This window comes from Camelina sativa, chromosome 11 (genome assembly GCF_000633955.1).
Source record: "Camelina sativa cultivar DH55 chromosome 11, Cs, whole genome shotgun sequence".
NCBI lineage: Eukaryota > Viridiplantae > Streptophyta > Magnoliopsida > Brassicales > Brassicaceae > Camelina > Camelina sativa.
In genome coordinates this window covers 20,948,812-20,962,742 of record NC_025695.1, presented here as the reverse complement: position 1 = coordinate 20,962,742, position 13,931 = coordinate 20,948,812, and the positions used below count along the sequence as shown (strand labels likewise).

Genomic DNA, 13,931 nt, shown 5'->3' with positions numbered 1-13,931 from the left:
TTAAATAAAAACGCAATACATATTAAGGAAACAAATTCTGTATAACTTTTTTTTAAGGAAAGTTATATATTGGCTTGGTTTAGATTTTACAATTAGAATGAAATGATATATCGGTTTGGGTTTACAAATAAGGTGATTAGGGTTTAGATTTTACAATTCAAACAAATTATTTGTCGGTTTGGGTTTACAAATGAAGTGGTTAGGGTTTAGATTTTACAATTAAAACAAAATTATATGTCGGTTTGGGTTTACAAATGAGATGGTTAGAGTTTAGATTTTACAATTAGAACGAAATTATATGTCGGTTTGGGTTTACAAATGAGATGGTTAGAGTTTAGATTTTACAATTAGAACGAAATTATATGTCGGTTTGGGTTTACAAATGAGATGGTTATACATGGGTTCACCCCTCGGACAATACTTGGGTTCACCCCTAGGGGTGAACCTCTTCATTCACCCCCTTATAAAATAAGGAAATAAAATCTTTATACATTATTATAAAATTAGAAACTTAAACTGCTCTTTTATAAACCCAAACCGACATATAATTCTGTTCTAATTGTAACATCTAAACCCTAACCATTTCATTTGTAAACCCAAACCGACATATAATTCTGTTCTAATTGTAACATCTAAACCCTAACCATTTCATTTGTAAACCCAAACCGACATATAATTTTGTTTTAATTGTAAAATCTAAACCCTAACCATCGTATTTGTAAACCCAAACCGACATATAATTTTGTTCTAATTGTAAAATCTAAACCCTAACCACCTCATTTGTCAACCCAAACCAACATATAATTTTGTTTTAATTATAAAATTCAAACTCTAATTCTCATTTATACCCCAAACTGATATATAACGTCGTTTAATTGTAAAATTTAAACCAAGCTAATATTTAACTTTCTTTATATAAAAGTATACATAATTTATTTTCTTAATTTGTTTTGCTTTTTAATTTAATTTTGATTTATTTTTTAAATAAAATATTAGATAGAACATTCTGATTGGTTGAGAGGGATGAACCTAAGTATTTTTCATTAGAGTTTAGGGTTTAGAATTTAGCTATTTTATATATAGAAAAAGGTATTTTTGAAAATAGATAATATAAAAGAGTATTTTTAAAAGTGATATAAAAAAAAGATATTTTTGAAAATGCCCATAAAAATATTTAATTTCTCAAATATGTTTTCCAAAATTAGGCAGTTTTTCCTTTTGGGACCATTACTCTTAAATTTTGACCCATTTTTTTATATTTATTTTGTATTAAAGTATGTAAAAACAAAGAAGCACATGTAACTGTCAGTGAAAGAGAGTTCAATATCTTCCCCCAATCATTCTCTCTATCCTGTGAAGTTCACTTCCCGTTGAATCATTCAATCGTTGAAGTTTCGATATGTCGAACTCCACTACGGAGGACTCCGTCGCCGTTCCGTTGCTTTCCTCCCTCCGCCGCGCTACTAACTCTACTTCTCAAGTCGCAATCGTCGGCTCCGACGTCTGTCCCATCGAAAGCCTCGATTACGAGTACGAAAACACTCTCACCGTTGCTTCTTCTTTCTCAATTTTGCTTCTTCTTAAGCTTTTAATTTTTGGTCGTTACGCTTTCGATTTTAGGATCGCGGAGAATGATTTCTTCAAACAAGATTGGAGAGGTCGTAGTAAGGTTGAGATTTTCCAATACGTGGTTATGAAGTGGCTGCTGTGTTTTTGTATCGGTATCATTGTAAGTCTCATCGGATTTGCTAACAATCTCGCCGTTGAGAATCTCGCCGGTATTAAGTTCGTCTTTACTTCTAACATGATGATAGCCGGAAGGTGAATGGACTCTGCTTTTCCGATTTGTGTTTTTGCTTGCAATGTTGATTGATTGGTTTTTATATGGAGAGAGAGTTGAAAATTGTTTCACAGGTTCGGTATGGGATTTGTTGTTTTCACTGCTACAAACCTGGTTCTTACTCTCTTTGCGTCGGTCATCACCGCTTTTGTTGCGCCTGCCGCGGCAGGTTCCGGTATACCAGAAGTTAAGGCCTATTTGAACGGTGTTGATGCTCCAGATATATTCTCACTTCGCACTTTGGTCGTTAAGGTAAGGATTTGTAAATTGCGCAAGATGGGGTCAGATATTTGTTTTTGATTGCTCTTTTCTTGGGGTACAGGTCATTGGGAACATATCTGCAGTGTCGGCGTCTCTTCTCATTGGTAAGGCAGGGCCTATGGTGCACACTGGTGCTTGTGTTGCATCTATACTGGGTCAGGGCGGCTCCAAAAGATATGGACTGAATTGGAGATGGCTCAGATTTTTTTAAAATGATAGAGACCGAAGAGATCTTGTCACTTGTGGGTCAGCTGCTGGTATTGCTGCCTCGTTTCGTGCTCCAGTTGGTGGGGTACTGTTCGCCCTTGAGGAGATGTCATCTTGGTATGTTAAGTTGTGTCAAGTTATTCTATTGAGCTCAATGGGTTTCTTATCTTAAATTCATTAGTTACCATTATTGTTGTTGAACTGATTGGCTCGTTGGTTTTTCTAGTCACTATATCTGTCCTTCACACCGTTATTTTGTGAATGATTAATTAAGCTAGGATGTCGTTGTAGGTGGAGGAGTGCACTTTTATGGAGAATATTCTTTTCAACGGCTGTTGTGGCAATTGTCCTCAGAGCTCTAATCGATGTGTGTTTAAGTGGAAGGTGCGGGTTATTTGGTAAAGGAGGCCTAATAATGTTCGATGTCTATTCAGAAAATGCGTCTTATCACTTGGGGGATGTACTTCCTGTTCTTCTCCTTGGAGTTGTCGGTGGTATTTTAGGAAGCTTTTACAACTTTCTACTGGATAAGGTGTTGCGAGCTTACAACTACATATATGAGTAAGCTATCTTTTTGGATATATTTATAACACAGACAACAGAGTAAATAAAAATCTTGATCGCCAAACATTTTCTGTCCAGGAAAGGGGTTGCTTGGAAAATCCTCGTAGCTTGTGCGATATCAATTTTCACGTCCTGTCTTCTTTTTGGATTACCATTTCTTGCATCATGCCAACCTTGCCCTGCTGATGCCTTAGAAGAGTGCCCAACAATTGGCCGGTCTGGAAACTTCAAGAAATACCAATGCCCCCCTGGTCACTACAATGATCTAGCTAGCCTCATTTTCAACACAAATGATGATGCTATCAAAAACCTTTTCAGCAAAAACACTGACTTCGAGTTTCATTATTTCTCAGTTCTCCTATTTTTTGTCACCTGCTTCTTCCTCAGTATCTTTAGCTATGGCATTGTTGCTCCAGCAGGGCTCTTTGTACCCGTTATCGTAACAGGAGCATCGTATGGACGGTTTGTAGGGATGCCGCTTGGTTCAAACTCAAATCTTAATCATGGTCTGTTTGCTGTGCTGGGTGCTGCCTCCTTTCTTGGTGGAACAATGAGGATGACAGTTTCCACGTGTGTTATTCTCCTAGAGCTGACCAACAATCTGTTATTACTACCTATGATGATGGTGGTCCTTCTGATTTCAAAAACAGTTGCCGATGGTTTCAATGCTAACATCTATAACCTCATCATGAAGTTAAAAGGGTTTCCCTACCTCTATAGCCATGCAGAGCCTTACATGAGGCAGCTTCTAGTTGGTGATGTAGTCACAGGCCCACTTCAAGTCTTCAATGGCATCGAGAAAGTCGAAACTATTCTACATGTTCTCAAAACCACCAATCACAATGGCTTCCCTGTGATTGATGGGCCACCACTCGCTGCAGCTCCTGTTCTATACGGTTTAATCCTCCGGGCTCATATTCTGACTCTGCTAAAGAAACGGGTATTCTTGTCTAGTCCGATGGCTTGTGACTCCAATACCCTTGCCCAGTTCAAGGCTGGTGAATTTGCTAAGAAGGGTTCTGGGAGGGGTGATAAAATAGAAGATGTGGAACTAAGCGAGGAAGAATTGAATATGTATTTGGATTTACATCCGTTCTCTAATGCCTCGCCTTACACTGTTGTCGAGACAATGTCACTTGCGAAGGCCCTTGTCCTCTTCCGTGAAGTTGGGATAAGGCACTTACTGGTCATACCAAAAACCTCCAATGTAAGTGATTTTGGTTCTCCTTTTCCCTCCCTGACCGTTATCATCACCTTATCAGTTTCTGATGGGCACTAGTTCGTAAGACACGATACATATTAAGGCAGAGTATAAATAGATAGGAGATAGAACAGATTAGAGTCTTTTGGATTTTAAGCATTGGTTTGTTTGAAGAATCAATAACAGCTCTCAAACCATCACTTCATTCTCTATATATCCCATAGTTCTTGTTTTTTTTTTGGTTCATCAGTTGTCAAATATTCAGTTTGTATAAAATTCGTTAATTTGTAACTAAAGAAAGTAGTTAATTTGTATTGCAGAGACCTCCAGTGGTAGGTATATTGACCCGGCATGACTTCATGCCGGAACATATACTAGGCCTGCATCCGTCCCAGTTTCGGAGCAGGTGGAAAAGGCTTCGAATTCAAAGCAATATCAACTCCACTCTCCCTTTCACCAAAAACACACAATGCTGAACAAAACATTATGCTCTGATACGAACTCCGTTGAGAATTTGTCATTGATTGCTAACCACAAAATGAAAGAAAACTAAGGTACACTATGTTGGAACAAAACAATGGGACTCCAAGTAATATTTTCATTTTATAAAGTTGTACACTAGAACTTAATAGGTATATATCTTTTATTAGGGAAACAGCCTATTCCCCGCTAAACTTAGTTACTTTATCGCACACATTCCTGAAACTTTCAACTATGCCAATTCCCCTCTAAACTCTAATAAAATTTGAATTTCCCACACCAATTATACAAATACGGATTAAACCCCCAAATCGTGAAACGGAGTTAATTTGCCGTTAACAGATGATGATTAGGACGACACGTAAGCACTAAAACGATTGCGTTTTAGCACTAAACCCATCGTTTTACAGACACAAAACGACGTCGTATAACGAATTGGGGGTTTATTCGATTTAGGGTTCTTATTTCTTCTTCCTTCGCAAAAGTGAGAAACTGAAACAAAGAGAAACACTGAGAGATCGAGAATCGAAGCTGTTGTAGCTGAAATGGGTGAAAGAGGAAGAGGATTTCCGAAGAAATGTAGATGTGGAGAGAATGCATTTTTGAGGACATCAAAGACTGTGAAAAATCCAAGGAGACTTTTTAATGCTTGTCCAAATGGAGATGAGGTAATGGTTTAATTGTTGGGTAGTTAAGCTAGAAATTGTAAAATTCTGATACATTCTTTAATTATGTTGCAGAATAGTCGTGGTCACTTGTTCAAGTGGACAGATGAATCAATGGTTGAAGAGATTGAAGATATGATTCCGAGAATTGATGATCTTGAAGGTGCTTCATTGACATTAAGAAAAGGTTTACAAGTATGCGAATCAGAAATGGAATCTCTTGCAATGGAGACTCGCACCTGTGAAGTGGTGATCTGCGGATTTGAGAAAGAGCTAAGGGGTTTTGAGAAAGAGCTTCAAGGATGCAAGATGGAATTGCGTGGGTTGAAGAACATTATGGTTTGTGTTGTGTTGATGGTTCTTGTTTATGTGTTTGTATTGTAATGTGTATGGTATGGTAGATGTACAAGTTATTGTGTTTGAGACAATATCTAAGAAATGAGATGTTGTGTTTGAGACAATATTTAAGACCAAACAAAGTGAACCTAATAATTGTTACAAAAGACCAAAACATGATTCAAAGGTTCTTACAAAAGACCAAACAAAGTTCACCTAGAAACAAAACATGAACTCAAAAGCACGCGAACCCGCAAATTCAATCAATAACTTGGCTTTGAGGTTGCTGCCTTGATCCCATGCACAACTCTGTTGTTCCAGCCACTTTAGACTTTTTTGAATGTTTATAATCCAGAGGTCCACTTTGCTTGCAGCCCTTTGTGTTATGTCCAGCCTCAAAACATCTTCCATAATGGATGATCCTCCTTTCTCTAGTAACTTTAAGCTCTTTTCCCTTGCTCTTCTTCTTTTGTGGTGACTCATTCCTCTCCTTGATTCTTTTAGGGACACTTTTTCTACCTTTAGTTATCGGTCTTGGTGGTGGCTGTATCTCAGTCTGACCGGACTTAAGCCAAAAGTTTGGTCCTCTAACCGCATCTATATGTGCATTGTACTCATTCCTCCACCTAGAAGTCAAATACCAAGATGAAATATAGTCCTCTACCTTGAGTTTCTTGATATAAATCACCTTCAAAGCATGCCGACAAGGAATGCCTGACATCTCCCACTTCCGGCATATGCAAGAATGCATGGCCATGTGAACCTTATATGATGATTTCTTTTCCTTACCTCATACTCACCTGGACCAGCAGGAATGACTGTACAGTTTAATATCTTCTTCTGCTCTAGATTCACCCTCTCCATCGCCTTTATACTATACTGACCTTTGTGATTATTTGCCTTCTTTCTTCTAATATCTATGTGCACCATTGCTCTTCTCCTGATAGTTTCAAGCATTTCCACCAATGGCAACTCTCGTGTAACGTTAATGGCATTGTTAAATGACTCATTGATGTTGTTACTTACATCATCACAAGAGGATGTTGACTTGAAATAGGCAAGACTACAGTTTTTTGGATTCTTCTGCATCACTGATTTGTAGACATTCATGTCATACATTTTCAACTTCTCCAAACGTTTGATGTATTGTGTGCTGTTATAACTCTTGGCAACCTTCCAGAACTTTGCTTTCATGTCAGCCCTATGTGGATGCTTCTTCTTTAGGTTAGCATATATGTGTCTTGCACACATACGATGCTCAACTTGTGGCAATAACTCAGAAACAACATTCAATAAACCCTGAAATCATCAAAGAATAATTATTATGCAGTAAATAATAACAAGATGAAAGTTGTAGAGTCCCTTGTAATAACCTTTTGTCTATCTGAAATCAGTGTAAAACCAACACCATCTCGCAGATTCAAATCAGACTGCAACTTCCCAATGAACCACTTCCAGTTTTCTTCATCCTCTTTGTCCACCACAGCCCATGCAAGTGGATACATTTGATTATTTGAATCGCGTCCCACAGCAGCCAACAACTGTCCTTTTGTGTAGTATTTGAGAAAGCAACCATCAATGCCAAATATTGGAAGAGAATATTGACACCATGTTTTCTTAATCCTAGCAAAGCACACGTAAAATCTGTAGAAGACATCTAGTCCTCCACCTTCTCCCTCAAATGTATCTACCTCCACAGTTGATCCTACATTAGAACTACAAAAAAACGAAAAACACAAAAATTATCAATGCACAAATTTATAACACATACAAAATTAACAAAGAAAGAGTGAAAGAGTGACTTACTCTAATAGCTCAAGTCGATAATCTTTGAGTCTTGAGTATTGCTCATCATGCTCTTCTTGAATAATCTCCAATGCTCTTGCCTTTGCCTTCCTACATTGATCACCAGGTGCGATCAAATTCCAACGCTTCATCATATCCGCTTGAATGACCTTAGGAATCAGTTTCGGGTTCTCTCTGAATTCATCCAAAAACAACCTAGCAATAACCTCTTGAGTAATAATCTTGCTATAATCAGTAACGTTGCAGCTGTGATCATCATTGAAGGCTTTTACCATCCACTTCTACAATGTTGTTTCATAAGAACAATAAATTCTCCATGCACAGGGTTCGGTCTCTTCTTCTTCTTCATTTTTGGGATTTTCTCCTTGTTCCTTATCTCTGGTTTCTCCTTGATCTTTATATGCGGTCCCTCCTTGCTCTACGGTTTCTTGTCCATCACTGGTATTTGGATCCTCTCCTTTATGTGCACATCCACTTGCACATTTAAGTTCTGATCTGTCTTTATCCCATCACACATATTTAATATTTCTTCCTGTCTTCAACACATAGTCCACAATTGCTTTCTTGAACGCCTCTAAGCTGTCAAACACTTGCTTAAATTTCAGCTCACCACTACCTTTCACATATCTTACATACTCCTCAGTCTCATCATCTTCACCACCAGACTCCACAGGTGTCGCATACTCATCATACTCATCATCTAAATCAACAAAACCAGCCACATTTCTTTCCACTCTTACTTCTTCTTCAAACTGTTCAGCTTCACAAACTCTTTCTTCTTCATTGGCTTCTTCCTCAGCTCCATCATAATAAGGCTCCACAAATATATCAAAGTTTTTGATATAAGCTTATGCTAAACACATTTTCTTGAAATTTGCATCACCATTTGCCACTGCTTTCTGGTCTTCTTGTTCTTCAAAAGGCAACTTATACCATACTCGTTGGCCATACAAACTAACTGGAAGATGATTCATCATTTGTTCAAATAGCTCACTCGCTTTTGCTTCTATATATCGAACACAACCACCATCGTAGTAGACATGGCGACCAATCTTTACAAATTTTCCACTGTGGTAATAAGCAAATTTGGCGACTGAGGCCTCCTCTTCGAGAACACTGCATCAAATGTCCACAATTTTAATGTTATTAACTCTTTCACACATTTCGTCGAACACATGGTGGACACTAAATAAAATTACAACTAATCATGTAAATCTTATAGACAAGACATGAGTTATATCATACGATGAATGCTAGAAAAAACATATCAACTACAACAACAAAATTGAATAGAGATCTAACAAATACAAGTAAAAAAAACTCCATGTACCTCATTGTCGAGCTCACTGATTTCGTACAAAGCAACCAACAAAACTGAGTTAATCTCCAAATCAAACACAAATCAAACAAAGGACTCGTTCAATTTCTCCTTCGCTCCTCCATCTCTCAATGTTTCTCTTTGTTTTACTCTCTCAATTTTCCAATTTCGTTTGTGAAGGAAGGAAGAAGACGAACCCTAAATCGAGAAAAAAACACCCAATTCTATAAACGACGTCGTTTTGCTTTTGGCCTAAGAATGTTTTTGAGTGTTAAACGACATCGTTTTAATGCTTACGTGTAGTCCTAGTCATCATCCCGTTAACGGCACATTAACTCCGTTTCACGGTTTGGGGGTTTAATCCATATTTGTATAATTGGTGTGGAAAATTTAAATTTTATTAGAGTTTAGAGGGGAATTGGCACAGTTGAAAGTTTCAGAAATGTGTGCGATAAAGTAACTAAGTTTAGAGGGGAATAAGCCGTTTTCCTCTTTTATTACCACCACACTTTTCTTTAGGTGTCATCAATTATTAATATGTCACTTATCAAAAGAGATAATCTTTAATTTTGTACCAAAATTCTTTGATTGACTTGTTTTGACTCGTTGTCATTTTTTTTTGCGCTCCACTTAACACGAAACAAATTGTTGTGATTGCCCTGAATTATGTCATACGTCGGTATCCAAAATCTAATGACGATACGCAAAAGCAACGTCATGGTGGATTTTATCTTGTGAACTATACAATTGATAAATTATCATTATTGATGTAATCATCGAAATAGTAAAACTCTCCCTTACCCTATGTGTTTTGAGAAATTATTAGAAATCTCAAAAACGTTGGGCCCATATGGTCAAACAATAGGATCATGATTTTTGAGTCGAAAGCTGAAACTTCAGTGATTCCAAAAATGTCCGCAAAAGAATATAATTATGTGATAATGGTAAGATGAATAAAAGATATTTTAATATATGTTTTTTATATAATTTAAAATACAAAGTAGTTGAAGATTAATCTGTCATGATCGGACTAGAAGTAGGAGAATCATCTTGAAATTCCAAATTGATTTTGCAGCAACAAACAGGAAAAGCAAATGTTACACAGTCTCCTCCTTTGTAACCGAGAGATAAGCACTTTGCATTACATGCAACTCTGCTGCTACATCCATATCTCCAATCCTGACATGGCTTCCGTTTTCCTGTTATGTATGTTTATAAAAAAAAATTGCAAAGATAAGTACATATAAAAAAAAATTAGTATTTGAAAATAAAATGACCAATAATAATACAACTATTTGTGTTCACTGACTTTAACTAAATTACCAAGGAAATCTCAAAGCTATTTTTCTTTTTTAAACTAAAATCAATACGTAATAAATAATTGGGATACCTGATGTTATGGGCAGCAATAGCACGAGAGTAAATATCACAAACAAAGGTAATATAATAGTTGAAAATTTCTTGGTAGCCATTAAATATGTTTCTGAAAATAAACAAAAAATCTCTTTAGAAATTAACGTTTAATTTCACAAAAAAAAACATTTAAGAAATTTAGATTCAAAATTTTTTTTTCACATAAGAAAATTATAGTATAAATATTCATGTTGCCTTCTTCAACATAAAAACTTTTAACTTATGGTATTTGCATATTTGTAATCTGATTTACCTTTCTTCTCTATACAAAAGTTGAGTGTGTTGGTCTTGTGTGTATTATATACATATATATATATAATGATATAACATTACATATATAAATTTATTGATATTCCATATAATGAAAATAATAAATTTTATACTATACTTAAACCTAGACTAGAAAGTTTGTCAAAAGCTTTCATTCACTTATGTAAATTCCATATGTGACTCTCAAGAAATGTAAAGTTATTATCTTTTTATTCAAAATTTTAGGCATATATGAGATATATTAATAACATTCATTAATTATGCATATTCATTTAATTGTAATGATACAATTTTCAAAAAAAAAAACAAAAAATTATTTTAAATTTTTAAAAAAATTAAAAAAATTCATGTTATAAGCTTTCTTAATATGTTCCAATCATACATTGTTTTTTATTGAGTGGCTAGAATATCTACAATATGTGCTACCAAAAAAAAAGAGAAACAAAATATATTTTACAAATAAAGTTCTAAAATTATTAAGATTATATTTTAAGTTTTAATAGTCTAGAAAGTAAATTTTGATATCCTTAGCTTTTTCTCTAGAGGCCTAGATGAATGTTCATGTATCTCAATTAATAGTTGATCGAAAAAGATCCCCAAAAAAATCATCATCGATCTTGGCTGGTTAATAGTTAAGGTTTTTGTTGGAATAAAAATTTTACCACTTAAATATCTTTGATCTTAAAATACCTCATATTTTTATTGTTGGTGGATTCAAACTCTCGACGTAGCAGCAGTTAATTTACGAGCATTATGTAATCATTTAATGATGTTAAATGTTTACTCCATCTATATTATTATTTTTGAAGTACATTATGTGTTATGCGAATGAACGTCTTATTTCCCCTTTAAAACTATCATATCGTACCAGATCCACCCCGAACTTTCACCTCGTTCTATATCTCCTTCAAACTTAAGTTCTTTTTCTATTTTCTCCCTTATCGATAGTTCAATTGCTATTTCTCCCCAGATTAAAACTTCTCATCTAATTCTCCATAAATATGGTTTATATGGTTCACGGTTGGTTTAATATTTGGTTAACCAATTAACAAATCCTATTAACCGGATTAAACCTACTTTCAATCCGATTTCAAAATTAAACCCATCAAACCCAAAAATTAAAAATATCAATAAACCTAATTAATTTTCTTCATTATCTCCGACATGAGACTCCCCATACATAATTGTTTGCTATTGATCAAATCATGTACAACATCTAGCTCTTAAACAATGAAAGCAAGATTGTGAAGCAATCAACCATGGAGGAAAAATCCCAAAATCTCAAAATTTCAATTCCATATCAAAACAACAAAGCCCAAAAATCAAACTAAAAAACCAACCAACGAGACACACCACCCAACTCTCTCTCTCTCTCCAAATTCCCAATTATCACGTTGAACAAATTTGAACGATTCACCAAATAGTGATCTCATATTCTTTGGAATTGATCTTGTGATTGAAGTTCAAGACTTTTGAATTTCAAATTTAATCAGAAACCCAAACCCAGATTTTTTTTTCTTTCTGTTAATTGCCAAACCCAGAAATTAAAAAGAAGAGAATCAAAGAAATGAGAAACCATTGCACATTTGAAGAAGTAAAAGCAAAAAAAAGAATTGAAAGGATTGTGTTTAAAGTAGACCTTGATTCTCCTGTTATTAGGCATGAATTCACGGATGGTGTTTTCTTGATCCTCGTAACGGAAGGTAGAAGAAGAACCCGGTCAAGCAGAAGAAGATATTGGATTTATTTATGGGTCGGGTCTGGTTTAAAAATTGGTTTCATACCGAATTTGTGTCGGTTATTTTTGGGTTTGGTTTGTAAACCATTTAAACCGAGAAAATTGGGGAAATTGATAGAAAACTATCGATTCGGGGAAAAATAAACGAAATACTTAAGTTTGAGGGAGATATAGAACGGGGTCAAAGTTCGGGGTGAATCTGGTATGATATGATAGTTCTCAGGAGGAAATAGGACGTTTTCCCGTGTTAGGCCCTTGAAGTTTTGGTTATTTAATTTGTTTTATTTACAACATTAATCCCTAACTATTTCCCTAAAATAACAATTCCTGGAAACACATTTAATGGAACTATATTAATCGAACAAATTTATTTACACTTATTGCCATAATAATATTGACACCATCAATACTTTTTGATGTTTCCAAACACAACTCTACGCATTAAATTTTAAAACAAGATTAAAATCTGAAAACTTATTTTAATAGATCTTAAAAGATTATATGTGATAGTTGAATGTAAATCGACCGACTTTGAGAAACAAAGGATTACAATTTCAATGATTATTATGACGTATATAACGTTCATAAACACGAGAACCCAAATTAAGAAAATCAATTTTAGCAAATATTTAACTTTGTCACCAAAAAATACATTTAATTTGGTAGATATCTCCTTTAGAAACTGAATATTGTTCTGCAATAATGTTACCAACTCACATAGGCATACAGAAAAATCTCGTGTTTATTGCTAAGGATCGTTTGATTCCTTGCTCATCAAGCATTATTGATTTATTGGTTAAGAAACTATTGTATTATATATAATTTATTTTTATTTTTTTGTAATTTGAGAAGGCTTGATTGTGATTTTCGTGCATAGTTATATGGTGGGATGGGTTTTATCTAAGTTCACTTCAAGAAAATATAAACATTTCTTATTGTTAACAAACAAAGCAAGATTGAAAGGCAAACAACTCAAGTGATGTTCAAAAGAGGAGCTCGAATTTGAAGAACTAAGAAAATGATTTAGCACAGGTACGTTTACTTTAGAATTGTTACTTTTTTTTTTAATTGCTTACTTGGCTTTTGAAATTATGTTTTTCACAAGAACAGGGCCAATTAAAACATGTTTCATTTTTTCCCTATAGGTGAGTCCTTGCAAAGGCAATGTTGAGAACATGGCCAATTTTGAGTTTAGTATACCTACCTTGGTATCATCTTTATATCTATTATTATTAAGATCTATGTTATTCTATGGCTTTCCTAATTCATTATTAAAGTTTTGATTTACAATATATTTTCACATATCTCAATCCCATATACCAAAATTTGTTTTGTTTTTTCATCAAGCAACATTCAATAAAAATAAGTATCAAACCCTTATAAGTAAGTGATTCTTTTGGATATGCCGATATGTAGAAGTAAGAGAATGGTTTACTATCAGATTTTTGAAATTAAGTTTACTTAATTTTTGTTTATTGGCCTTCGTATTGTATTTATCACAAATCTCTCGGTTAATTTTACTCCTAACAAGAGGGATAGCTTGTGAGTTCAATATACTTATCCACGTGTATTATGGAAGCTATTCAATGCACAAAATTGTAATTACAAAGTTTATTATATAGACTGACATTATTATTTTCAATATTTTGGTTTAAGACATGAAGTATTGATGACTATCCATTGTATCAAGGTGTATGTAACAGTAGAGTAAATGTTTTATTGATCATATCACTTAGACTTGATCATTCTACACTTTTTAGTATTTGTTTAACTATTAGAAAATAAATTTGTGATTTAAATAATGATATATAATACCTCTCTTGAAAACCAAA

At 34.5% G+C, this 13,931-nt stretch overlaps 3 protein-coding genes and 1 pseudogene across 4 annotated transcripts; 2 read left to right on the top strand and 2 right to left on the bottom strand.

Moving 5' to 3' along the window:
* Positions 1,305 to 4,728, top strand: LOC104723955 (annotated as a pseudogene).
* LOC104723954 (uncharacterized protein At1g43920, Chloroplastic) lies at positions 4,824 to 5,634 on the top strand. Its single transcript, XM_010442384.2, has 2 exons — positions 4,824 to 5,221; positions 5,294 to 5,634. Exons 1-2 carry the CDS (start codon positions 5,099 to 5,101, stop codon positions 5,600 to 5,602), a joined length of 432 nt encoding a protein of 143 aa, XP_010440686.1. The 5' UTR covers positions 4,824 to 5,098; the 3' UTR covers positions 5,603 to 5,634.
* Positions 5,814 to 8,695, bottom strand: LOC104728174. The gene is made up of 7 exons (XM_019231908.1): positions 8,691 to 8,695; positions 8,251 to 8,476; positions 7,876 to 8,175; positions 7,361 to 7,641; positions 6,928 to 7,270; positions 6,344 to 6,853; positions 5,814 to 6,242 (listed from the first exon to the last, which is right to left on the bottom strand). Exons 1-7 carry the CDS (start codon positions 8,693 to 8,695, stop codon positions 5,814 to 5,816), a joined length of 2,094 nt encoding a protein of 697 aa, XP_019087453.1.
* Positions 9,689 to 12,071, bottom strand: LOC104723953 (defensin-like protein 82). 2 transcript variants are annotated; one of them, XM_019232566.1, is made up of 2 exons: positions 10,069 to 10,150; positions 9,689 to 9,877 (listed from the first exon to the last, which is right to left on the bottom strand). In XM_019232566.1, exons 1-2 carry the CDS (start codon positions 10,148 to 10,150, stop codon positions 9,690 to 9,692), a joined length of 270 nt encoding a protein of 89 aa, XP_019088111.1. In that variant the 3' UTR covers position 9,689. The 2 variants fall into 2 exon arrangements, 1 of the variants encoding a protein (XP_019088111.1); XR_757466.2 differs by lacking the exon at positions 10,069 to 10,150 and adding an exon at positions 12,001 to 12,071 and having other exon boundaries at positions 9,800 to 9,877.

What these genes read in the sequence shown, in the direction of transcription:
- LOC104723954 (XM_010442384.2), top strand. Translation starts at nt 5,099, where the DNA reads ATGGGTGAAAGAGGAAGAGGATTTCCGAAGAAATGTAGATGTGGAGAG. An exon ending in CTTGTCCAAATGGAGATGAG is followed by an intron (nt 5,222 to 5,293) that starts GTAATGGTTTAA and finishes ATTATGTTGCAG; the next exon opens with AATAGTCGTGGTCACTTGTT.
- LOC104728174 (XM_019231908.1), bottom strand. An exon ending in TATCGACTTGAGCTATTAGA is followed by an intron (nt 7,271 to 7,360) that starts GTAAGTCACTCT and finishes GTTTTTTTGTAG; the next exon opens with TTCTAATGTAGGATCAACTG. An exon ending in TGATTTCAGATAGACAAAAG is followed by an intron (nt 6,854 to 6,927) that starts GTTATTACAAGG and finishes TGATGATTTCAG; the next exon opens with GGTTTATTGAATGTTGTTTC.
- LOC104723953 (XM_019232566.1), bottom strand. Translation starts at nt 10,150, where the DNA reads ATGGCTACCAAGAAATTTTCAACTATTATATTACCTTTGTTTGTGATA. An exon ending in ATTGCTGCCCATAACATCAG is followed by an intron (nt 9,878 to 10,068) that starts GTATCCCAATTA and finishes CATACATAACAG; the next exon opens with GAAAACGGAAGCCATGTCAG.